The 27550-nt window shown below is 41.7% G+C and overlaps 1 protein-coding gene across 5 annotated transcripts in view; it reads right to left on the minus strand.

Annotated features, from left to right (window-relative positions):
* Window positions 1–26786, minus strand: part of gmeb1 (glucocorticoid modulatory element binding protein 1) — a 42172-nt gene extending 15386 nt beyond the window's left edge. For 2 of the 5 annotated variants that reach the window (XM_077507318.1, XM_077507314.1), the window contains exons 1-5: window positions 25687–25899; window positions 24440–24596; window positions 22502–22554; window positions 22288–22403; window positions 3192–3295 (exon numbers count right to left, since the gene is read on the minus strand). In XM_077507318.1, coding sequence (XP_077363444.1) covers window positions 3192–3295; window positions 22288–22403; window positions 22502–22554; window positions 24440–24567 — 401 coding nt within the window. In that variant the 5' untranslated portion in view covers window positions 24568–24596; window positions 25687–25899. Of the gene's footprint in view, window positions 1–3191; window positions 3296–22287; window positions 22404–22501; window positions 22555–24439; window positions 25628–25686; window positions 25900–26090; window positions 26156–26767 lie in introns of those variants that run through there. The other 3 variants (XM_077507317.1, XM_077507316.1, XM_077507315.1) reach the window with 3 other exon arrangements.
* Between the last annotated feature and the right edge of the window lie 764 nt (window positions 26787–27550).

Below are 27550 nucleotides of genomic sequence, written 5' to 3' on the forward strand. Positions count from 1 at the left end.
TGAGGGCCAATTAATTGACGTACTTTGCACATCGTTTTGGAGTACAGCACAGGACTGGACTTCGACCGACTAAAGCAATATGATCTGCACGTCCCGTGGACATAAATTGTTTAGTAGGGATCGAGAGTCTCATTCTGTGAAGTGGCCGGCTTTGTATAACATTATAAAACTTCTTACCTCTAAACACATAAATTGGATATGAAGACCCTAGTCTTCAGTAATGAGGTCGTGCATGTACGAGTGCATGCAGCGTGTACGAGCGTGCAGTTTATTTTCGGCCACAGGTGGCAGTAGTGATTTGAAATTTTAAATCTTCCATATAGCTGCTTTAAAGTCCAGTCCTTCAAACTCGCCCTATCTATGAATCACACACAAGCGATAATTTGGCATACGTATTAAAGGAAGCGGTACAAGGATGGAAACTGGACAGACAAGACACCACCATCTCTGTAACCACAGACAATGCCACAAACATTGTCAATGCCTCAAATGCAGCTGGATTGTCACCACATATAGGATGTTTTGCGCACACAGTGAACCTGGCATCCCAGAAGGGATTGGAAGTAAACCAGATTTCTCGTCTGTTGGGCAAAGTCAGGAGGGTGGTCACCTTTTTTCACAAGAGCACAAGTGCAGCAGCTGCATTAAAGGCCAAACAAGAGATGCTCCACCTTCCGCATCACAAGTTGGTTCAAGATGTTCCTACTAGGTGGAACTCCAGCTATCACATGGTCGCACGCTATTGAGAGCAACAAGCTGCTATTTATTCAGCACTCACAGAGAAAGATGTTAAGAAGAGTGCCAAAGAGCTCATCACGCTCTCTGATCAAGATGTGACTGTTATGGAAAACATGATCCAAGTACTGAAGCCACTGAAAACAATCACATCTCTACTGAGCTCAGACCAGCAGCCAACCATGTCTATGATCCTGCCACTCAAACACACCATTCTCACATCAATGGAACACAATGACACAGATTTACAGATTGTGAAGGATGTTAAATCTGCTATAGCAACCAACATGGAAGGGCCACCTTTCGGCTAATGCACAATGACACTATCCCAAACTTCAACAGTTCTTGAATGTGAGCACTTCCTTGAATCCTCAGTTCAAGTCTTTACCCTACCTGGATGACCTCTCTCAGGATGTGATCTTCAATAGTCTGACAGAGAAAAACCTACAAAAGCATCCCACGCAGGTATGTTATCAATTGAAATTAACGTGATGAAATGACAACAATTAATAATGATGCAAATTCATCTTGTAGGCCAAACAAAATTATTCATATTCTGAGAAGTAGTTATCTTCATTAATATATTCACATTTTGTATTTTAATATTTAATTACAACAATGTGTTTGTGTCGTCACAACTTCCTTTTCATTATATTAAACAGCTGTTTTATGTGACTTTATCTTTTACAGTGTCAAGTCTTAGAACAAGGGACCAGCCAAAACCCTGCAGATGATCCGGAAACTGCATCACCGAGTGAAAGCAGCAAAGAGAACAAGTGAACTGTTTGGCGATTTTTTTTCAGCACAGCCCACACAGCATCATCAACACCAAAACATTTGTCTGATGTCTTCAAAGAGGAGATTGAGCTATACAAGATGGCTAAAGTAATTTCTGTGGATGCAAATCCACTGAAATGGTGGAAGGACCATGAACATCAGTACCCAAATTTGTCCAAGCTCTCCAAAAGTGAGAGAGTGTTCTCCACAGCAGGGGACATAGTGACTGCTCAAAGAGCAGCCCTTTCTCCAGAGAATGTTGACATTCTCATCTTCTTAAAGATCAACTTCTTGTATGGCCATAAATATGCAAAATACAAATAGTTAATATTTTGATAACTCAGAGCAACCTCACTCTCTCTCCAGATAAAGATGACAACATATTTTTGTTAAAGAATAAACAAGCTCCCCGACGAGCTCCCCGACAAACAGTGGTGACGCATTCCCTTAGCAAATCATCACGCTATGATCGGGTGGTGTCTTGTTGAGTTCAGATTTGTGGTGTGACTACACGCCCCGTCCACAACACAGAGCGAATTTATTGGGTTATAAAGACAAAAAAATCACGTGGTTTGAACTTGGCATTAATCCTTCCGGGTTTAACGCTAGATGCACTGCTGCATTTCATAGTGCTTCCGTTGTCCAGCGTTTACACACTAGTGACGTTTACATCCGAGTTATCCAGTCACATGTACAATAAACATGGCGGCGTTAAATTCATTTTAACATCGGTTTCAAAGGTATTAAAAAATAAAAATTAATCATGTTATCAAATTATTTTTTGAAAAAAATATCAACTTTCTTCTGTTGAAAATGGCTCAATAAATGTCTGATTCTGCCACTCAACTCAAACTCAACTATCCCTTTAAGGATTAATGTTCCATTAATATAACATTCTTCCATGCTTAAAGTGTGAACCCTAACCCTAAGTAGGGCGTTTTGTTGAATATTTCTATTCAAAATTGATGTTTAAACATCGAACCAGCCGCATATTGAATCGATACTAGAATTGCACACTGTAATATTCAAATAGATTTTTTAAACACCTCTACTTAATTAGCAATTAAATGTAATTTAGTAATAGCGTGCTGATGTTGGAAGGCGACCGTCGACCGAGTCAAGCTAGTCGCCTTGAGCCGTGACGCCTACCACGCGCTGTGTGGGTCAATTTCAAAATACAAGTAATAAGCCAAGTGCATCTACGTCAATGTATTACCATAATTTCCGGATTATGAGCCGTGACTTTTTTCACACGCTTTCAGCCCTGCAGCTTATACAATGATGCGGCTAATACATGCATTTTTTTCTGACGGCCGCCAGGGATGCTCGAGTAGAAAAGGTAAGAGTGAGACAAGTGGAATATATGTGTCGAGCAAGACGCCGCATAAAAGCCTGATCGGAGCATCCCCAATAATAACAGTCATATTCTTATTGGAACTATTAAGTTGAAGAATGTTGCCTGTAAAAGAAAGTGAGTCAGTTGAATTTATAGAATACATGCATGTCATGGCACATGGTCAGGATGGTGCCACCTCTGCCTCAGTTTGAGCCAGGAAAAACTTTGAGAATGATCAAGAAGTTTTTAATCTGCTAGTATCCATAATGAAACAAAATCAAGATAAAGATATGCATATAGTTATTGCTGCTAATCATATAAACATTTTAGAATTACAGCCCACCTTAGCATGACTCCACCCATCCGGATTGCTCGTTTCCAGTCTTTCAGAGTGGCTTTTCCAGAAACATGTACAAACTGCTTTGGACTTATCAGCTGATCATCATACTACGGAAGAGAGTATTGGCGAGATATATATTAGTTTGTTGAAAGAGGACGAAGACAGTCTACACAAAGTGTATGTACAATAGTGTTTAGAATGCAGTGTTCCCTTGTTTATCGTGGGGGTTACGTTCCTGAAACTAACCGCAAAAACTGAAATCAGGGAAGCACAATTTGACTTTTTTTTTGTCCGTTTTTTTTTTTTTTTTTTTTTTACTCCTCTATTAAGCAATTATGAACCACCCCACATGGTGGTCCCCACCCTTCTTGTTACACTTAATAAATTTAAAATGCTTTTAAAATGCAGTATGATGAATACAGCATATATCGAGCTGCTGATTATAGGCTGCATTCATACTAGCATTGCACTCCGGCAGCACATTTACTCAGACCATTTGGAATCGCAAACCATTGTTCAAATGTGCTGTTTGGTTATTGACAGTGTCACAAAATAAGGAGCCAGTGAAATGAAACAGCTGAGTTCAGATGAGAGGAGCACAGTGCTCGCGCTTCACCACGGAAATGGATGACAATCTGGCGGCTATTAACTCCGTTATTTTTTTTCTATTTACAGTTGTAAATACAATCTTAAAACGGCTTACCTTAACTACAATTCCGTGTTGCATTCTCTGCAAAAAGTGCAATTCGGGTGGATTCATAAGCCTTTTCTATCCTTGTTATTGAGAGTGAAAACACAAGTTGCCATGGATAGGTACAAGCACGTATCTCACTGAGCGGCGAAGTTTTAAGAGTTTGCAAAGTTAGTGAATGTTGATTTTTCATCAGCGTTTGTTAAAGGTCGCAAACGGAGTCATTTGTCAAACATTTGCCAATAGTTTTAATGGTCGCAAACAGTTTTTCTTGTCGCAAATAAGGTTTTAACATAACACTTTTGTTTGTTGTTCTTTTGTTTCCTGAACAATTTCTGTTGTGCCCATGAACGAGTTTTTAAAATAGAGTGGTACTTCAACTTACGAAGTTAATTGGTTCCACGACCACGAAGTTGAAACGTTCTTAAATTGAGGTAACTCTTCCCATTGAAATGAATGGAAATTCATTTAACCCTCACCCTTTCCAGACCCCAATTGCATTTTATGGAATATTTATATAAAATGTTCTAATTTTAATTATTGTGTGGTTGAAAATAAATAGAGTACAACATAAAAATAAGTAAAATGTCACGATCAGTTGCTAAACAAACAAGAAGGCCTGTCACGATAAGAAATTTTGCTTGGCAATAAATTGCCCCAGAACTTATTGTGATAAACGATAATATAATATTGCAGTTTTCATATAATTTTTCAACTGTCTATCCATCCATTTTCTAAACCGCTTACTCCTCAAAAGGGTCGCGGGGGTGCTGGAGCCTATCCCAGCTGGCTTTGGGCGGTAGGCGGGATACACCGTGAACTGGTTGCCAGCCAATTGCAGGGCACACAGAAGCGAACAACCTGCTGAAAGATGCAGAGTTTAATAAAATTATATGAAGGGAATGGGCAGATTTTCTGGAAATAAACAACTCTCTTCTCTAGGAAGCAGGGAAAGCGGTAATAAGAGGAAAATTATATCATATTCAACTTATAAAAAGAAAACGGGATCAAAAACTACAAAAAGACTTGGAAGATAAAATTAAACAATTAACGGATGAATATGCAACAAACCCAAATAACCCAATATGGACTGAATTACAAAATAGAAAAATACAGTTAGACGATAAGATATCTAAAAAGACCGAGTTTATAAAACAACAACTGAGATACAATAATTTTGAACATAATAACAAATCCGGTAAATTTCTGGCAAACCAACTTCAACGAAATCGGGAAAAATCTCTCATAACAGCTATTAAAGGGACAAATGCTGAGTGCAAGCAATCATCAGAAGAAATTACCGTATTTTCCGCACTATAAGGCGCACCTAAAAGCCTTACATTTTTCAAAAGCTCACCATGTGTCATATAATCCAGTGCGCCTTATATATGGATCAATATTGAGCCGCAACAGGTCTCGCTGTCAAGACGCTATCAGTGACCCTGCACGATCTTGACGTGCATTCACAGAAGATCCCGACATCTTGGATCGCTAGCTAATACTAATACTAATACTTTACCTCAGAGAAAATAATAAAACAGCTGTTTATTCATTTTGGGAGTGAATGGAGTTGTCAGAAAGCAGGTTTGTAATCTATTCATAAAGTTTGACTGACCTGTCTGACTGTATTGTTGACATTCCCTTTAGAGCAGCACCATCTAATGGATGCACAGCGTAACCCGATGCCTTTACTGTAGCACCTTATATATGGAAAAAGTTTTGAAATATGTCATTCATTGAAGGTGCGCCTTATAATGCGGTGCGCCTTATAGTGCGGAAAATACGGTAATCATATTTTTTATAACTATTATCGTAATGTATACTCGGAAATGAATAAGCCTAACCCTGAGCATATTGAGGCATTCCTTAATAGCTTAAATATACCTCAGTCATCTACTGAACATAAAGACACTCTAGATGCCCCGTCTACTATAAATGAGTTGTATGGGGTATATGCCACGGAAAAGGCGGGATGTGATTTTGCACATCAGTTCATTTCCGGTCCGGGTTGTGAACGCGCAACCGAGGGGCACAAAGTCGGAAGCACAGGTATTTTTGACGCAGCCCACACGTCGCAAACCGAACCGGAAACAAACTGATGTGCAAAAAACAGTTCAGCCTCTTCCGTGACATATAACCAATAACCTGCTCTAGACAAAAAGCCTAATGGCAGAGCACCTGGTCCGGACGGTTATCCGGCTATATTTTTTAAGCACTATTAGTCAATGTTTCCTCCATTATTTTTAAGAGTAGTAACAGAAATTAAAACTTATGGTTACATACGCCAACATATGAATACAGCAGCAATTAAACTTTTAGTAAAGCCAGAAAAAGACCCCAACCTTCCACCAAGCTACCGACCGATAGCACTAATTAACACTGACATTAAAATTGGTGCTACAGTTACTACTAATGGGATTACATCACAGAGTTTTACTCTACAGAGAGGTACAAGACAAAGATGCTCAATCTCTCCTATATCATCGCCTATATTATTTTCGATATTTATTGAGCCGCTTGCACTAGCTATACGTCAGGATAGACGGATCCAAGAAATCCACTCCGGGACAACAGAACATGCCTAGAGAGGTGTTGCTTGGAAAGAGCAGTACCTATCGCCGGGCCATCATAAGACAAAGAGTTGGGTGGATTTACGGAAACACGCCGTAGCATCCAAATAAGAGTGACGCGCCTGTACTGGACAACAAAGACATGGAGTGACATCCCTGTCCATCGACGGAGGAGCAAGACGGATAGGGCTGTTAGCTTGAGAGCGAGACAAAACTTTGAGGGAAAAAAGTAACATTTGGCCACAGTGTGACCCCCGACCCGTTGGTGTGCCAAGTAAGGCACGAAGATACAGATAACAGATAGTTACGGGCTCCCCCACCTCCTTAGCAGATGCGATAGCTAGTAGAACGCTCGAAAGGGGTCCTTGCACAGCGCGTCGAGCACCAAGTGAAGGTCCCAGGTGGGGACACGAGGCGGGTTCTTGTAATGAAGATGAAGGGACCCTCTGAGGAAGGAGGCCATGAGGCTATGCCATCCAACAGGCTTGCCATCACAGCAACATGGCCTTGAGTGTAGAAGGGGTACACCCCTTATCCAAAACAGATTGAAGGAATTCTAAAAAATCAGGATACACCCCCCAGCCGGCACACCATTCCGCAAACAACTTCCACCTGTTACCATACAGCAAACAAGTGGAAGGAGCCCTGGCAAGGATCATATGCCGACAGAAGATGAGCACTCTGTTATAATGGGTCGTGACCCTCAACGGTCAAACACACAGGCGGAGTCGACGGGGATCGGGATGCCAAATCCGACCCTGCTGTTGGGACAGCAGATCCAACCGATCAAGCAGAGGCCACGGGTCGGAGCAGCAGAGACTGCGGAAGAGAGGGAACCACGTCCGGGCTGGCCAAAAAAGGGACCACCAATAGCATTGTGTGATCCTGCAGAAGGACCCTCTGAAGGGTCAGATGAATGAAGGGGAGAGGCAGAAAAGCATACAGAAGGCAACCAGGCCAAGGGTGTGCCAGACAGGGCTGTACACAAACTTTTCCACTGGTAGCACTGGTGCGAGTAACACTTTTAGTTGGTCGCACAGCACATGATTTGGTCGCACCATATTTTTCTTGGCGGTACAGCATGACCTTAGGCATACTCAACTCGATATATTTGCAAAATATTTCACGGGAACACGAGGTTTGCCTGCAACAGCAGTGGCTATCAAAACAAGCCAATAATTTCGTATAACTTAACTCATGTGAACATTATTTTGTTTAGCTCAGTAAAAGTCAGTTATTTTTTCTTCTTCATCTGCTCCTCGGCCGATGTTCCCCTGCCCTTTTAATTTGTATCATTTGAACTGTCCAAGCCAAGCTTGCATTCCCCACCCAGTGCTTGCGGATCAGCCATAACATTTGACGAGTGGCAAGTCGCGCCAACATTGAACCATATTTACAATTTAATATGGACCTCTCATTCAAGTGAATGGGAGCACACGACCAGCCAGCGTTGTGCACTTGTGATGTTTTTTAAAACCACAAACATTACAAATCCATCCACAAGTACCTTTTAAATTGTAAATATAGTTCAGCATTGTTGTAAAACATATTTATTGTATATACTGTATTTTTATGACTTTGGCAAAGACTGGCAGGCGCCTCTGCTCTCTCGCATAAAAACAAGGAAATGGGCGTGTGCCACAGCGGTGCTCTCTGCGTTGCTGTCTGTCAATCAGATGACAGGTGACGACACGACCTCCCTCGTCTCCCGACGACCGGCGCTGCAGAACCACTGCCGAAAGGGGCCTAAACAGAGGTTACAATGGAACCGCTCGGCCCCGAAAGAGTGGAGACATTCGGGGACAAAATATGACGCTTCGGAGTGGAACTGACCCGATGGAAAAGCGGCATATATGTTTGTAAATTGTAGTCTGCGCGGTGCGCGTGTACACGTATGCTGTGCCGATCAAGAAGTAAGTAGCCAGCCAATCACATTGCAGCGGGTCATGTTTCACTCAAACACTATTCAATTGAGTCGGCGCGCGGTGGTGTGCTCTCATTGCTGTGGGAGAGCCAGCGGAGGACACGGCAACTTTCGAATGTACGTTTTAAACATAGTGCAGAGAGAACATTAATGCATTCGCACTGTGCGAGCGGTATTTTTTATTGATTTTTTTTTTTACCAGCACGCATTTGAAAGTTGCCCGCATTTGCGAGTGAAATGCTCGCACTGTCGAGCCCTGCCAGAGCATCCTGGCCTAGCGGGCAGTTCTGGTCCCGCAGAGAAAACTAGAGAGGATGGTGAGTGGATTCCTCGGAGGCAAAGAGATCGACCGTCGCCTTGCCGAAGCGACTCCAAATGGCGCTCACCACCTCTGGGTGTAGACGCCAATCCCCCAGAAGCGGACGACTGCGAGAGAGAAAATCCGCCGCCTGGTTGGCAATGCCCGGGAGAAACATGGCCCGTAAGCTGGCAAGGCGGAGGGAGGCCCATCTGAAAAAGCCACTGTGAGGCCCGTACCAACTGGGCTGACCTCGTACCGTCCTGATGATCGATGTGGTACACGGTGGAGGTGTTGTCCAAGCGTACCAAGACTCCCAGACCTGCAAAGAAGGGCAGAAAATAAATGAGGGCCAGATGCACCAATGCACATTGATGTGCAGCAATCTCTCCCCTGCTGATGACTGGCCTGTGTTGCCAAATTTCGTCCCTTCCTCTCAGGCTGGCATCGATCATGACAACTTCACGGCGGGCTGGCACCACATTCAGTGAGACGCCCGCTGACAGAAAAATCGGCAACCCAAGGATGCAAGAGCAACCATGAAGCGACTGGACACTCTGAGATGTTGTTGACGATCCAGCAGCGGATCGAGACGGAAACTGATCAACCACCATTGCAATGGTCACAATAACACAAGGCCCAGGGGAACAATCACCATCAGGGACGTTAGCTTGCCCAGCAGTCACAGAAAGAGGACGTAAGGCAGCATCCTGTGGGCACAAAAGAGGGAGACGAGGTGCAGAACACCGTCCACCCTCTGAGAGGACAGCCGAGCAGTCATGGATGTGGTATCCAACAACATCCCGATGAACAAAGTCCGCTAGGAGGGAACGAGAGAGGACTTCTCCAGGTTGACCTTGAGGCCAAGTCGATTCCATACTTTTTGCTAGGGTTGTACACAGTACGCGACCGAGGGACAGCCGGAAATCAGGTCCCACAGAGCATGGAGGAGCATAGGAGCTGACAAGGCTAGCAAACTTCAAACGTGTGTCACTAGCACGGACTGTACGTTTCAGCGCTCCTATCGCGGCAGAACTGAAAACTTGACCGGGAAACACAGGGAGGAGACACAGTTCCCTCCAGGAAGCCTCTACCAAGGGGGACTGAGTCAGCCAGACCTGACGGTGCACCTAGATGAGTATTGACATAAACCGGCCATCCTCCCTATAAAAGAGGTAGAAAACCCTCAAAGCCATGTTACAGAATGACGAAGCCTCCTCCACATTATTAGTTGTGCAAGTTCTCATCAACGCAGCAAATGGCAACAACGGTAGCAACAGCGGCAGGTATGACAATGCAAGCCAGGAGAGGGCCCGAGACACAAAACCATCACTACCAAAATCAAGTCAAAGCAACCGCTGGCAAGACGGCAACAGTTGCTGACATACACAATACGCACAATCAAAACTTAAAGCAGCACTCATCAACAAGGCACCAATTCTTTTTTAATTCTTTCTTTCTCTGCTTTTTGTTTGTATGTTTATATGTTCAATAAATCAAATCAATCAATCAATCAAAAGTCCATCAAAAATGAGAAAATACACAGCGCCGTCGCCGCCAAGGAGGACAGCGGAGGACACCCGCTGCCAAGGGCTGGGCGATAGGGCCCAAAATTCATATCACAGTATAAACTGCAGCCTTCTCGCTAACGGTATATATCACGATCATTGTTGGGGGTAACGCGTTACAGTAACATATTATGTTTAGTCAGTAACGACATAATATAACGAGTTACGCGATACATTTTGGTAATAATATTACAATTACTGACTATAAATTACTAATTACTGACTAATGTAAAGACGCAAGGGGGCACAAGCCAGTGTCTTCTTGTGCCGGTCCCAAGCCCGGATAAATACAGAGGGTCGTGTCAGGAAGGGCATCCGACGTAAAACTTTGGCCAACCAAACATGCGAATCAAATATACGACTTCCATACCGGATCGGTCGTGGCCCGGGTTAACGACACCCGCCATCGGTGCTGTTGACCTACAGGGTGCTGGTGGAAATTGGACTACTGTTGGTCAAAGAAGGAGAGGAGAAAGGTGTGTTCGTAGGAAGAAAGAGAAGAGGAACACCACAAGTCTAGAACTGAGAGTAAGGACTTTGAATGTTGGAAGTATGACAGGAAAAGATAGAGAGCTGGTTGACATGATGCAGAGGAGGAAGGTGGATATACTGTATGTTCAGGAGACCATGTGGAAAGGGAACAAAGCGAGATGTTTAGGAGCTGGTTTCAAACTGTTCTATCATGGTTTAAATTGGAAGAGAATTGGAGTAGGAGTTTTTGTGAAGGAGGAGTTTGTTAAGAATGTCCTGGAGGTAAAAAGAGTGTCAGATAGTGTGATGAGCCTGAAGTGAGGAATGGAAGGTCTGGTGATCAATGTAGTTAGGGGGTATGCGACACAGGTAGGATGTGAGCTGGAGGAGAAGAAGAACTTTTGGTTGGACCTTGATGAAATGATGCAGAGCATCCCTTAGACTTAGACTTGACTTTATTGATCCCTTTGGGATGGCTCCCTCTGGGAGATGAAGTGAGAAGTGAGAGAGTTGTCATTGGTGCAGACTTCAATTGACATGTTGGTGCAGGAAACAGAGGAGATTAGGAGGTGATGGGCAGGTTTGGTATCCAGGAGAGGAACACAGATGGACAGATGGTGGTTAATTTTGCAAAAAGGATGAAAATGGCTGTCGTGAATACTTTCTTCCAGAAGAGGCGGGAACATAGGGTGACCAACAAGAGTGGAGGTAGAACTACAAAGGTAGACTACATCTTGTGTAGACGGTGTAATCTGAAGGAGATCAGCAATTGCAAAGTAGTGGTAGGTGAGAGAGTATCCAGACAGCATAGGATGGTTGTGTGTAGGATGACTGGTGGTGAGGAAGACAACGAGGGCAAAGGCAGAGCAGAGGACGAAATGGTGGAAGCTGAAAAAAAAGAAGAGTGTTGTATGACTTTCAGGAAGGAGTTGAGAAAGGCTCTGGATGGTCAGGATGTGCTCCCAGATGGCAACTACAGCAAATGTGATCAGGCAGACAGGTAGGACAGTCCATGTGTCATCAGTTGATGAATGAGGAAAATGAGAGAAAATGAATAGTAGAAGGGGTGACTGTTGTGGACCAGGAAGTAACAAAGATTAGTAAGGATGAAGTTAGAAGGGCATTGAAGAGGATGAAGAGTGGAAAGGCACTCGGTCCTGATGTATGGTACCTGTGGAGGTATGGAAGTGTCTTGGAGAGGTAGCAGTAGAATTTCTGACTGCGTTGTTCAACAGGATCTTAGATAATGAGAAACTGCCTGAGGAATGGAGAAGTGCGCTGGTGCCAATTTTTAAGAACAAGGGAGACATGCATAATTGTGGCAACTACAGAGGAATAAAGCTTATGAGCTACACAATGAAGCTATGGGAAAGAGTAGTGGAAGCTAGACTTAGGGCAGAGGTGAACATTTGTGAGCAGCAGTATGGTTCATACCAAAGAAGAGTACGATCAATGATTGAGAAGTACAGAGAAGATCAGAAGGAGCTGCATTGTGTCTTTGTAGACCTGGAGAAAGCTTATGACTGGGTGCCTGGGTGAGGAAGTCTGGAGTGGCAGAGAAGTATGTTCAAGTGGTGCAGGACATATATGAGGACTGTAAGACAGTGGTCAGGTGTGCTTTAGGTGTGACGGAGGAGTTCAAGGTGGCGGTGGCACAACATCAGGGATCAGCTCTGAGCCCCTTCTTGTTTGCTGTGGTAATGGACAGGATGACAGACGAGGTTAGACAGGAATCTAGGGCTGGGAAAAATAGTCGACCAAGTCGACTGGACGACTGGAAAAATTTAAGTCGACGCTCCGACCGGAACCATGTTAGCGCCGCCGCCGTCCATGTTTCATCCAACCCTTTTATGTCTACGCGCAGAGTGTGTTGCAACAGAGTAAAAAAAAAATAATAAAAAAAATAAAAAGATAAAAAAATAAAATAAAATAAAAAATAAAAATAAAAAAAAACTACTATCACCCTAACAAAAGACAAAGAATGTCCAGCGTTTGGGACCATTTCGAGAAGATTGAGAGGACAAATAGTTATTTGCAAATTGTGCAAAACAACAATGGCGTACCATAGCAGTACGCCATCAATGATGCCACATGTTACAAGGAAACAGAGCAAGGTAAGTTTAGTTTTTATCATTATTATTATTATTACTAGTGTGATAATATTACTATTTAGAACGCAACGCACTGCACTGTATGTTGACTGGAACTTGCCGCTTGTTGCTTGTTGTTGCGGTAGACGACGCAAGTAGCAATGCATTGTTAAGCTAACTGCCTACCTGCACTCGTCATTCTCAACGAGAAGGCAGTCTGGCACTGGCACCCAATAGCCTTCCTTTAAGTTTTCATACGCACGCACATTCGCTATGTAACAGCCGGGACAGTAACAAAAGTACACATTGAAGGGAAGGGAATTCAATGACGAAGTTGACAATCACTGTGTGCGTGCGTGTGCGTGGGGGTGTGCGTGCGCGTGTGTACAGTTAGATTGTAAATTTAAGACTAACAACTAGTATAGACTGTCAAATGTTATTGTCAATTAAAGATTATCGAGCGTAGTAGACGAAAAAATATACACAATATCTCGACTGGTGATATGGTCATTTTTGGATGATACAGCAACAATGGAGTGACAAGTTAATTAAAAGCTGCCAATGCAAAGCATTTTTTTATGCCCAGCAAGGAAATAAGCGTTAACCAAGCTTCTCCTCTTAAAAGGAACCCCGGCTGTCATGACAAGTTTGCTCTACATTATTTATTTGGTTGTTACTAACATAACTATGAAATTTATTTTTCAAAAATCATTTCCAGTTCAATACAATTAGTAGAAACTTTATTTAGATGTGCGCCGCCATTGTTATTTACGTCGCAACGCATTCCGTGCGAAGTGACATAGAATGGCAATGGTTCTCTGCCGAGCAATGTGAAAAAGCTAAGAAAGCAAGATAAACCTCGTCGCGTTCCAAAAGAAACAACGTGCGATCGGGACGCTCCCCCATGCGGTGCTCTCGTCTCTTAGCGTCCTTAATTGCCAATTAAATATAATTTCTCGGTGGAGTCGTGTTGATGTTGGAAGTCGACAGTTGCATGAGGACGAGTCAAGCTGGCTGCCTGCGAGCCATGCGCAAAGGCACAGATATGATGACGTCATCAACATCCGCGATGTGGTGACGTCATCAACATGCTCTACCTTCTAAAATGTATACCTTATATTGAATACTGTATACTGTTTATATCGCCCAGCCCTACCGCAGCCCCAATCAACAAGCTCACAGGCCACCAGTGACGGACAAGAACAGCGGTAAGCAAAGTGAGCGAACCGCGCAAGGTTTAAAGAGACCCTGTTCCGGCTCCCATCCCCTCTTATACTTGGTGATGGCGTCAACCTGAACCAGGGACCACGTGTCCTTTTATGTATTCTTTTCTTGAGGGTACGCGTCGCGTGTGTGGATTTTCCATGCTGTTTCAGAACCACCATCTGGATGTTGGGAGGGACGAAATAAAACTACATATGTTCTGCTTTATGGCATACGTCGCTTCCCCATTTCCCCATTCGTTATAAAGACGGAAGTCAATTTGAATGTCGATGCACAATTACTGCTTTCCTGGCAGAAGCTGCAAAACGTTTTGTCTGGGGAACAAAAATGAAAAAAGGAAGCCACCCGTATAAAAGGATAGCCAAGGATCAACATTGGCCGGGCTTTAACTCACTGGCGTGAGCTCAAAGACAACGCAATGCGCTTGTCCTCATGGGGAGTGTGGTCTTCCTTCAGGCATAACATTACTGCTTTTATGTTTTGTCCATATGGTGCTGCCATAATTAAGGTAAACGGAAAGTTTATGTTTAAGAAAGGTAATTTGAGTAAATTTGTTATTTCATAAGAGTCAATTAGCCTGCAATAGTCAGTACGCAAAAAGTACAGTAGCTCAGTGTTTTAAAAAGGTTGGTGACCCCTGCACTACAGCAATGCCAGAAGGGAAGCAGAGCAGTATTGTGTTTTGTCTTATCAAAGATTTGTGCTCATCAACAGCGTTAGCTTCAGATACTTTAAGCACAAATGAAGCTTACTGACTTACTTACTTACCAAGTATTTTATTGCTTAGTTGTGGATGTGATGCAGGCGGGTGAGGATTCTGTTTGGTGGCATTTACTGCATGCCCCCCACACAGAGCTAAGCACACTACACTGGATGCGGCTGCGGTGCGGCTTCCGGCGACGCAACCAATTAGATTCCATTAATTCGAATGGTGCAAATTACACCGGGTGCGTGTGTGTGTTACGGGTCGACTGCGTCTCAGCTGCGGTGTGCTGCAGCGCTCCCGCACGAACAGACCTATTTTCTATTTTTGCCGGATGTTTTCATTCGATTGTTTACAAACTTGGCAAGTATAACCTCAAGACTTGGGACAACAACTGGGGAAAAAATCTTGGACTTTTCCAGATACTAAATGACGGGGACGGGGCATTAAATATAGGATTTAAAATTTAATTTGTCCAGAAAGAGGAAATGCTAAATAACTCCAACACAAGCTCCAAAAAAATCCCAAACTTCCCATGCAACTTAATAGCCACGGCCTGAAAACATCTATATGCTAATATTCGGTTACGCATGTCGCGCCACCTAGTGGTGACAAGAAATGTCATATATTTAACTCATTCACTGCCAGTCATTATAGAAAATTTTTACATTTCCAATACTCACGTGATATTCCATTCAATAATTATATATAAACCGAATCTACCAAATAACAGAATAGACTCCCTACTTTTTGTCCCGTCCCGTTCTTTTATAATTGACAGCAGAAAAATGTAGGTTTGCCAAAATACAGCCATTTCTCCCATGGACTCTGAAACTGTGTTTATTTCCTATAAAATGGGGCTATGATGTCATCTACCGGTGGTTGGGCATCAGTAAAGTTGTTTCCAAGTTTGATATTTACAGTGGAGCATGCTCAGATTCGCCCCCATTTAGCACCGCTCTAAAAAATACAATTGACAAGTATACTTGTCAAAGGCAGTGAATGAGTTTTAATTTTTATCTACTGTACCGAGTCCGTTCAAGGGATCCAGTTGAAAATTTGTCAGAAAAGCCTTAAGATGTTGGTCATGCCCCACACCGAATATTATGACGTTTCTGCTTTAACATGATCTTCTAAAAATTTCACAAATTTGATGAGGGTCCAGTCCTGAAGATATCTACAAATTTATATTTCATCATACTGATAGCACCACCAACTGGCAAATCCCCCCCCCCCCCCCGCCTTTTCTTCAACGTTTTTTCTCAATATTATGCTATGAGTAAGACTAACGATGATGAGCATATTTAAAAAAATGCCAAGTAGGGAAAATCATTGCCAAAAAATAAAAAAGTAGGCTGACTTTTGAGGGTCTTGTCATTGACCAAAACTCATTGAGCTTCACACACTCATCACACCCGGCAAAGAAATTCCATATGTAAAGGTTTATTATGCCATTTTCAAATAAATACTTGTTCGAACGTGCCAGTACCCCAACGTGCCAGGACTCCAATGTGCAAGTACCCCAAAGTGGCCCGGACTGCGAGGGCCCTTTATAGCTGTGCGCAGCTCTAGTTATTATTATTATTCTCCGCAAACGATCTCATTTTTGAGACACTAAACGTGAACGAAAACTTACCAAACTTTACACAACACATTGGGCCTGGCGAAGAATTTGATATTTTAAAGTCGCCATACATGACAACAGGAAAATGGGTCTGTAGCACCCCCTACATAGGTTTAATGTAGTGGTGTCCAAACTACGGCCCGGAGGCCATTTGCGGCCCGTCGTCCATTTTTCAGTGGCCCGCGACATATGCTAAAAATGGCACTTGACTCAGTTCAAATAAAATAAAACACAAATGTTTGGAGATGGTCAAAGTAAGAAGGGAGGGTATCGAAAAACTGGTGCCGTTATAGGTTATTTTAGTTAACTAAAACTAATTAAAAAAAACTAAAATTCAAAAAAAACAATATTGTTACCGAAATAAAATTAAAACGAAAATGCTTTTGAAAAAACAAAAACAAAAACTAACTGAAACTACATTTTATGTTTACAAAACTAAAACTAGCTATAATTATAGCAAACATGTCCTTCGTTTTAGTTTTTGGTCATTAATTTAATGCATGAGCCTTTGGGGATGATTTTAAATGTGATTTTTAGTAGATTTATTTTGATATAAACCGGAATAATGACGTCTGAAAGTATGTCACACAGAAGCTTCTGTGACTGCTTGCCCAGCAGTCACAGAAAGAGGACGTAAGGCAGCATCCTGTGGGCACAAAAGAGGGAGACGAGGTGCAGAACACCGTCCACCCTCTGAGAGGACAGCCGAGCAGTCATGGATGTGGTATCCAACAACATCCCGATGAACAAAGTCCGCTAGGAGGGAACGAGAGAGGACTTCTCCAGGTTGACCTTGAGGCCAAGTCGATTCCATACTTTTTGCTAGGGTTGTACACAGTACGCGACCGAGGGACAGCCGGAAATCAGGTCCCACAGAGCATGGAGGAGCATAGGAGCTGACAAGGCTAGCAAACTTCAAACGTGTGTCACTAGCACGGACTGTACGTTTCAGCGCTCCTATCGCGGCAGAACTGAAAACTTGACCGGGAAACACAGGGAGGAGACACAGTTCCCTCCAGGAAGCCTCTACCAAGGGGGACTGAGTCAGCCAGACCTGACGGTGCACCTAGATGAGTATTGACATAAACCGGCCATCCTCCCTATAAAAGAGGTAGAAAACCCTCAAAGCCATGTTACAGAATGACGAAGCCTCCTCCACATTATTAGTTGTGCAAGTTCTCATCAACGCAGCAAATGGCAACAACGGTAGCAACAGCGGCAGGTATGACAATGCAAGCCAGGAGAGGGCCCGAGACACAAAACCATCACTACCAAAATCAAGTCAAAGCAACCGCTGGCAAGACGGCAACAGTTGCTGACATACACAATACGCACAATCAAAACTTAAAGCAGCACTCATCAACAAGGCACCAATTCTTTTTTAATTCTTTCTTTCTCTGCTTTTTGTTTGTATGTTTATATGTTCAATAAATCAAATCAATCAATCAATCAAAAGTCCATCAAAAATGAGAAAATACACAGCGCCGTCGCCGCCAAGGAGGACAGCGGAGGACACCCGCTGCCAAGGGCTGGGCGATAGGGCCCAAAATTCATATCACAGTATAAACTGCAGCCTTCTCGCTAACGGTATATATCACGATCATTGTTGGGGGTAACGCGTTACAGTAACATATTATGTTTAGTCAGTAACGACATAATATAACGAGTTACGCGATACATTTTGGTAATAATATTACAATTACTGACTATAAATTACTAATTACTGACTAATGTAAAGACGCAAGGGGGCACAAGCCAGTGTCTTCTTGTGCCGGTCCCAAGCCCGGATAAATACAGAGGGTCGTGTCAGGAAGGGCATCCGACGTAAAACTTTGGCCAACCAAACATGCGAATCAAATATACGACTTCCATACCGGATCGGTCGTGGCCCGGGTTAACGACACCCGCCATCGGTGCTGTTGACCTACAGGGTGCTGGTGGAAATTGGACTACTGTTGGTCAAAGAAGGAGAGGAGAAAGGTGTGTTCGTAGGAAGAAAGAGAAGAGGAACACCACAAGTCTAGAACTGAGAGTAAGGACTTTGAATGTTGGAAGTATGACAGGAAAAGATAGAGAGCTGGTTGACATGATGCAGAGGAGGAAGGTGGATATACTGTATGTTCAGGAGACCATGTGGAAAGGGAACAAAGCGAGATGTTTAGGAGCTGGTTTCAAACTGTTCTATCATGGTTTAAATTGGAAGAGAATTGGAGTAGGAGTTTTTGTGAAGGAGGAGTTTGTTAAGAATGTCCTGGAGGTAAAAAGAGTGTCAGATAGTGTGATGAGCCTGAAGTGAGGAATGGAAGGTCTGGTGATCAATGTAGTTAGGGGGTATGCGACACAGGTAGGATGTGAGCTGGAGGAGAAGAAGAACTTTTGGTTGGACCTTGATGAAATGATGCAGAGCATCCCTTAGACTTAGACTTGACTTTATTGATCCCTTTGGGATGGCTCCCTCTGGGAGATGAAGTGAGAAGTGAGAGAGTTGTCATTGGTGCAGACTTCAATTGACATGTTGGTGCAGGAAACAGAGGAGATTAGGAGGTGATGGGCAGGTTTGGTATCCAGGAGAGGAACACAGATGGACAGATGGTGGTTAATTTTGCAAAAAGGATGAAAATGGCTGTCGTGAATACTTTCTTCCAGAAGAGGCGGGAACATAGGGTGACCAACAAGAGTGGAGGTAGAACTACAAAGGTAGACTACATCTTGTGTAGACGGTGTAATCTGAAGGAGATCAGCAATTGCAAAGTAGTGGTAGGTGAGAGAGTATCCAGACAGCATAGGATGGTTGTGTGTAGGATGACTGGTGGTGAGGAAGACAACGAGGGCAAAGGCAGAGCAGAGGACGAAATGGTGGAAGCTGAAAAAAAAGAAGAGTGTTGTATGACTTTCAGGAAGGAGTTGAGAAAGGCTCTGGATGGTCAGGATGTGCTCCCAGATGGCAACTACAGCAAATGTGATCAGGCAGACAGGTAGGACAGTCCATGTGTCATCAGTTGATGAATGAGGAAAATGAGAGAAAATGAATAGTAGAAGGGGTGACTGTCAAACCGGAATAATGACGTCTGAAAGTATGTCACACAGAAGTGACGTCAACTAGCAGCAGCCAATAGAAAAGCACCTTCAGATGACGTTGCTCCCATGGTGTTTTTTAAATATTGCGCACAAGTAACACAATTTTTTTAAACTAATACTAATACTGAAACTCACAAACTAAATTTAAACTAAACATTTTTTAAAGAACTAAACTAATAAAAACGAACAGAACCACCCTGAAAACTAATAAAAACTAACTAAAATGAAAAATTCCAAAACTATAATAACCCTACTGCCATATTACAAATACATTGGTTTATATACTGTAGCATTTTTCTAAATATGCAAAAGCACAAATAAATTATTTGTGCAATTTTTAGGACAAAACACAATTTCTCTTCATAACATTATGTGGCCCTTGCGTCCTTCGGATTTTCTGTATGTGGCCCTCAAATGAAAAAGTTTGGACACCCCTGGTTTAATGGGTACCTGTCCTGCTACGATTGTCCTACAGCAACAAAAATTGGGTGGCACCTGTAGCACATCCAGACGAACAAAAAAGACTGATAGCTGTCCCCTAAAATTAACAGGAAGTGAGATATGAGTATTTGAATGTCCAATTTTGGCCGATTTTTGCACATTTACAGGGGTCCCACTCCTGCCCTTGTCCTACACGGTTAAACTGATTGACTTCAAACGTGGGCTCTACCATTTCAAAACCTGGGACATCAGGGAAAAATATCTTCTGGTTCTCAAACGGGGCCGGGCGAATTTGTCGGCTGCGTCACGTCACTCTCGCAGCAATTTGAAAGCACGCACGGATTGTTTTTTTTTTTCACTCACTGATTCACACATGTAAGCTTCTATGAGTGAGTGAGTGAGTGAGTGAGTGAGTGAGTGAGTGAAAAAATAATAATAATCCACAAAACAAACACAAAATGGCAAAATACAGGCTGGGGGGTGTGGGGGTTTAGGACCACCAGAAATGAAGACAAGCCCTGATCTGTAAATTAAGAAATAGTTTGCTTGTTTAAATCCTGTATTTAAAAAGTGCCTTTTCCAGAGTCAAACCGGCAGACAGGCCCTTTAACAAAGTCCTCCGACAGAATGTATCCGATCTTAAGGTGTTGAAGATGAAAAGTTATTGATGAGTTTTGTTTCATCGTACGCTGCTGCTGTAGCATGCACTGTTTGCAAAAGAAAATATTCCTTCTTAATGAAGCATTACCTGTTGTACGAAGCACCTAGAGGCCCGTATGGACATGTAACAGCCCACTTAAAAGTCTTTGGGTGCCATGTGCAAAACGCAACAGGAGGTCCCTCAGAGGTGGGGCATCACTTTTCAATTTTGAGTTCCAAAATTCCTCTTCAATGATGTTGTACGTTTCACCTAGCGCCATGATAATTTGGAGGCATATATAACAGCCCATAACGTACAAACAAGTCTCTTTGAGCGATGTGCTTAACCAAACAGGAAATCCGCCATTTTGATTTACTTTGGGATTTTTAGCCATTTTTTGTGGCCTTTTATAGGGGTTATATTTTAACAAACTCCTACTACAAAACTTATCCGATTGTCTACAAATTTGGTGTGTTTCATCTTAAGATGTTTAAGATGAAAAGTTATCAAAAGCTTTTTATTTTGTTTCATGCCGTTGCAATGCATTGTTTTCAAAGAAAAATGCTGGGGGGGTTTTGAGAGTCCAAAAACTCATGAAACTTTGCATACACATCAGACCTGTCATAAACATGAATATTTTAGAGATTTCTTGTGCAATTTGCTTTGGCTCAATAGCTCCTTCTAGAAATTTTTATGAAGCATTTCCGATTCAGCTAGCTTTGTGAAAATTGGGAGGCATACCTATCAGCCCAAGACCTACAAACAAATATTCTGTAGCCATATGCTAAACCGAACAGGAAGTCCGCCATTTTGATTTTATTTTGGGAACAGCGCATTATTTTTGGCCTTTTAGGGCGCACTCACACTAGGACCATTGTACCATGCCCAAGCACGCTTGCTGCTAAAGTCCGGATTCTCTAGGTAGCGTGAGCGCAAACGATCCGCGCCTGAGTACAGTTCGGAACCCCAGTTTGGTACGATTTGGAGAGGTGGGCCAGAGAATGGTAAGGTTAGCCGCACATGCACACAGCTGCGGCGAGTTACGGGTTACGCAAAACTTAACCATGATGATACGTACGTACGTACGTACGTGCGCGTACATAGCGAGCGACCAGAACTGTTGACCACACAACAACAAGAGCGTTCCTAGCACAAAGAGATGATAGCAGCAAAGGGCTCACGTTTGTCTGATGATGATATTTAGCAGAGAACTGACAAAAAAAAAAAAGTTAGTGCAACCGTGTTGTCGAGTTTGTTCTCCATAGCGCTGCTGGGCAGTCTAAACAACAGTTCCCTTATGATGACGTCTTCTTCTTGCGTGAATCAACATGAAGACGTATATTTCGGAGGCAACTGGGCCCGGGCACGCTTTGAGTAATGTAAGTGCGGGCCGGAGGGGAAAAGGGGAGTGGGGGCAATCAGGCTTCAGGATGGTATGGAAAAAATGGCCCTAGTGTGAGTGTGCCATTAATGAAAATTTGCACACACAAGGCATGAAAAAACATTTACATTTTAGACAGTCCTTGTCCTATGTAACAAAACCCCAACGTGCCATTACCCTGATGTGCAAGTACCCCAATGTGGCCTGGATTGTGAGAGCCCTTTATAGCTGCTCGTAGCTCTAGTTATTATTATTATCATTATTATTATTATTATTAATATTAATAATATTATTAATATTAATAATATTATTAATAATAATAATAATATTGGAGCGGTAAGGGGTTGCAAGGTGCGGTTCTAAATTTCATTCCACGTGAAACGAAGAAATACTAACCTTCACACATTTTACATTGATTCCTGGGCACACAAATTTCTTCACGAGTAACATTGCTTGACTGTCACCACATGTTATAGGACAGCCAATTTCGACATCACCTTCCTCAGTCTCTTCTATAAGAATGAGAAGATACATGTGAAACATGACTACAGTGATATACCTCTATATCACTGTCAGCGATGGGTTCTCTGTATCCTTGTGATACTCTTACCTGGATGTGCTTCATCTATCATAACTGACACAGCAGTTTCATCAGATTCTTCTCTGCAATAAAAGTAGAGTTAACAATTAATAATTGCATGTTTTACGAGTTTACAGATGCTGTCATAACACCTGAATGTAAAATAATTTTTAATAGACTTTTAACCTAAAATTAGTTGAAAAAGTTATTCATTTATTATTGGTATTATTTGTTCATTAAACTAAAAAGGTAGATCAAATAATGCCTGTAAGAGCTATGAGGTACTTGACGTCCAGACCAACCCCCCCAACACAGACACACATACATTTTGGACACTCGGGTGAAACTTGGGCTAGCCACCAGTCGCTTCCGCCGCCCGACCCCGCGGCTCCAAACCAGACGCGCTCCCGCGAGTGGGCGACGTCAGTATGTCGGGTGTGTAATCTGCACATAATGTTGCGTTGAAGTGCACCATGGAAAATTGTCACCTCACATTCTCCCGCACAATCACAACTTAAAACGACGTGTTTCAGAACCGAAAAAAGCACTGTTTAATTTTACGTGAATCGGTGATCGGAAGTACCGACCCAAATCGGTCCCTACCACAAAACTACCGTCTTCGGTGCCCATCCCTACCTTTAATATACAGTACAGGCCAAAAGTTTGGACACACCTTCTCATTCAATACATTTGCTTTATTTTCATGACTACTGTATGTACATTGTAGATTCTCACTAAAGGCATCAAAACTATAACGACAAATATGACAACTAACGAACACATGCGGAGTTATGTACTTAATGTTAATATAATAAAATAAATACAGTACATAAATAGACACCCTTTTCTCTGATTACTTTTTTTTTCCACGTTCTTGGCATTCTCTTGATGAGCTTCAAAAAGTTGTCACCTGAAAGGTTTTTCCAACAGTCTTTGAATTCCAGGAAGTAAAAATGCAAGGAGTATGCAAAAAAGTAACCAGAGCAAAGGACGGCTATTGTGAAGAATCTATAACATAAAACATGTTTTCAGTTAGTTCACCTTTTTTTTTTTGGTTAACACTCATTCACTGCCAGTCATTTTAGAAAATTTTAAAATTGTCAATACTCACGTGATATTACATTCAATAATTATATATAAACCGAATCTACCAAATAACAGAATAGACTCCCTACTTTTTGCCCCGTCCCATTCTTTTATAATTGACAGTAGAAAAATGTAGGTTTGCCAAAATACAGCCATTTCTCCCATGGACTCTGTTTATTTCGTATAAAATGGGGCAATGATGTCATCTACCGGTGGTTGGGCATCAGTAAAGTTGTTTCCAAGTTTGATATTTACAGTGGAGTATGCTCAGATTCGCCCCCATTTAGCACCGCTCTAAAAAATACAATTGACAAGTATACTTGTCAAAGGCAGTGAATGAGTTAAGTAGTATTACATAACGCCACATCAGTTAATACATTGTTTTGATTCCTTCAGTAAGTATCTACAAAGTAACCAGTCATGAGAGTAAAGCAAATGCATTTTGAATAATAAATTGTATCCAAACTTTTGGCCTGTACTGTATGTAGAGGAACACATCAGATGGATGAACATAAAGCACCTTTTTCACATCAATTTTGTAAAATACACACATCTTAAAATAAAATGTTATTCTAATTTATTTGTTCAATATTAATACAGAATGTCCATCAGTTTATGTTGAGCCGGTATGCTGTAATTTTGCAACAACTATGACATAGTGTTCAAGAACAATTTTTTTTTTAAATGGGGGAACGCAATGAGTGCATGACTGTGTACAAAACCTGAGGTTGCTGCATGTTTTCAATGCTCATGTTTTAAAATAAACAAATAAATGTTGTTTATATTTTTTTAATTACTGTTTGTGACAAACCTGTGCTTATGTTAATGCTATCATTTTTGTTTAACGTTGCCGAGGTTGTAACACTGAATCCAGTTACTTACCCTGCATTAATGGACTGGAGCTGAAGGATGACCTGGGTTTTATTGAGATCCTCTGCGTTACATTCACCATCAGTTTTCACCACTACTATCTCCCCAGTGGACATGGTTTCATCTTCAGTAGTTGCCATCACACTCACACTCACAGAATTTCATGTTTCTAAAATAGGATAAAGAAATATGCATAGAATAATGATAATAGACCAGAATCTTGTGAGCCTTACATTTCAGCATGAAAATGGTGAAATAGTTCTATAAAGAAGAAAAAATGCCATACATTCTGGATTCATTACAAATCAACTGAAATATTGCAAGCCTTTTATTGTTTTAATATTATTGATTTTGGCTTTTTTTACGTGGTCTGAGGAAATATTCTAATATTTTGAGATAGGATATTTGAGTTTTCTGAAGCTGTAAGCCATAATCAGAAATATTAAAATAATAAAAGGCTTGCAACATTTCAGTTGATTTGTAATGAATCCAGAATGTATGACATTTTTGCTTATTTAATTGCATTACAGAAAATAATGGACTTTATCACAATATTCTAGTTTTCTGACACAGTCCTGTATAGCACTCATCCAATAACATGGTATAATGGTGCATGTTACAGTTAATGTTAAGGAGATGGCTAGATTCATAACATAAGGTCGAAACAGGGGTTTCGGTTATACGACGAACATTATAGACACAGTTCAAATCATACGATTGATTTAGGAGGCAGAATGTTGCGTTTTGGGCGTGATACAAATGGCATGATAACGTAAGAGCTAGCCATATCATGTTAAGTGCATATACACCATCGTTTATCCTTAATAAGACGAAACAAGCACAGAGAGAAGCTGCTATCAGTTTTTTTGTTTGTTTGTTTTTAAACTTTATATGGGCCTCGATGGAAGCCATTACATCTAACACAATGGCGTAACATATTGCTTATGAGTGAGTGTAGTAGCTCGAACTTAACTGGCAATGACGCGTATCGCCTTCAACTTTTGGTGTAATGGTTACGTGCTACTTATCTACGAAACGTACGTCGTTTCGTAACGTTGTAGTTTTTTATTTTTTTAACTATCCGTCACCAGTAAAATGACGTCTGCTCGGACGTAGCCAAGCATAGCAAACAACGGCGGCGACGTAACGTTTATATTTCGTAAAGTAACAGCATGAAGTGTGTTCTTTACGCCGTAATGTGGCAAGTAATTTAAGACCATAATGCATTTTAAAGATTAAATTAAATTACATTCCTTTACCGGTTGAGGAGAATTTACATCCAGAGCTCTGAAGAAGCTGCGCATGCGCTCTTGATAATCTTAGCTGTACTTCCTGCTTAACAGATCCAGTGGCCAAACGCTGTACAACTTTAGACCATTTCCAGCAAATGTCCATTTTTATTAAGTACCTCCAAACTTTATTTTATTATCGTGGCCGAGTTTTACACTAATGTCAATACACCGGATACTGTTTTCTACCTTAAAACCCTCTTGTGGCTCTGATATGCATAACTATATAATCTTATTCGGAATTATTCTGCATAGTCATGTTAAATCGACCCCCGCCGCAGTATTTGATTGCAGTAAAGCTCGCCGCCTTTTCTTTTTACGGAGTCCAGTCAGCCGCACTTCATTTTTTCTGTTCGCCCTATTCTAGAATTTACGGTAGTGTGCATGACAAGACGCGATCGGTGACCCCCGCACGATCGGTGACCCGCATGCGCAGAAGATCGGCCATCTTGGCTCGCCAACTACGGCAACTACACTAGAACAAATACCTCTGCGAGATAGTGTGCGTTCGTAAAAATATAAAGCAGTGTGAAGAAGAAGAAAACAAGGGATTATGATGCATTTTAAAGTAACCATATAACGTTTTATCCTATGAGATGAACATTTTACTTTTCACCTCATTTCATATTGAGTTACAGTAAGTCTGCAGTGTGCTGGTATAAATGACTCCCCCTCTGCTTCACCCTCCCTCAACCCCTATCCTAGAATATTAGCCACACATTGTTCTAAAGGCAATAAAAATAAACCGTATCCACGCTCACAGCAAATTATATATCAAATTATCTTTCCAATAATACGCTATTTTGTTGTGGGGTTGAACCGGTGAGAACTCTTCAGAGGCGTGTCTTTGCCTCAAAAAACAAAACCCATTGTTCGGTCGTGTGGTCAAAAACAATTTAATTCCAGTAAAGTCAATCATTTTCCATTAATATCCAAAGGACAACACAATCCTTTTTGCATACCGACAACGGTTTGAAAAACAAAACAAAACCAAAAAACAAAGCAAAAAAAACCCTTCGTCTCCAAGGTTCACACACCTGACGCTCATTACCTTGAGTATAATTTAATCCTGGGGGCACATGCGCCACCATGCGGTCAAACTCAGACATCATATGAAGAGAAGGAAAAACAAAGAACATGGTATGGCTCCAACACAGTGTGTCAAAAACTACATTTCGTACAAGACATGCTTGGGTACAAAACTGCTTTTATTAAAAACATTTAAAAAAAAATAATTAAACAAAGACAAACGTGCATCAGTCCTGTCTCTTTCGCAATGTCTGTTTCATTTTGCATGTGTGAACGCGTTTTTTCTTTTTTCACTTTAACATTTCTATAGACATACAGTTGTAGAGAATGCAACGCCTGAACATGGCAAAAATATAAACAAAAAAAAAAAAAATTATAATAAACATAAAACTGGGGATTCTTGCACATCATATCACTTAAACTAAAAGAGGAGCATATACAGGAAAAAAACTCAAAACAATAAGTACTGCTTCATATTGTCACTTAATTTCTTTGCATATTTGTTACTTTCAAACTTCTTTAGGCATACAAAAACAACTTCAAATCAGCCATAAATCCTTGAAAAGAGGGTTCACATATACATAAAAACAACAACATGACAGTCAGAATTGAAAGTGAAACAACTGGAGGAGGTAAATGATCAGACTGAGTTTATTCGACAGAGGCAAACAACTGATAATATTAGAAAAGTACTGCACATTGTGGACTATATCCACAAGAACAAATTGCAATCAATAATAGGGAGTCTGGATGCCGAGAAGGCCTTTGATTCGGTCAGGTGGGCTTTTTTATATAAAGTGTTGAG

Source organism: Festucalex cinctus, chromosome 19, assembly GCF_051991245.1.
Source record: "Festucalex cinctus isolate MCC-2025b chromosome 19, RoL_Fcin_1.0, whole genome shotgun sequence".
Lineage (NCBI taxonomy): Eukaryota > Metazoa > Chordata > Actinopteri > Syngnathiformes > Syngnathidae > Festucalex > Festucalex cinctus.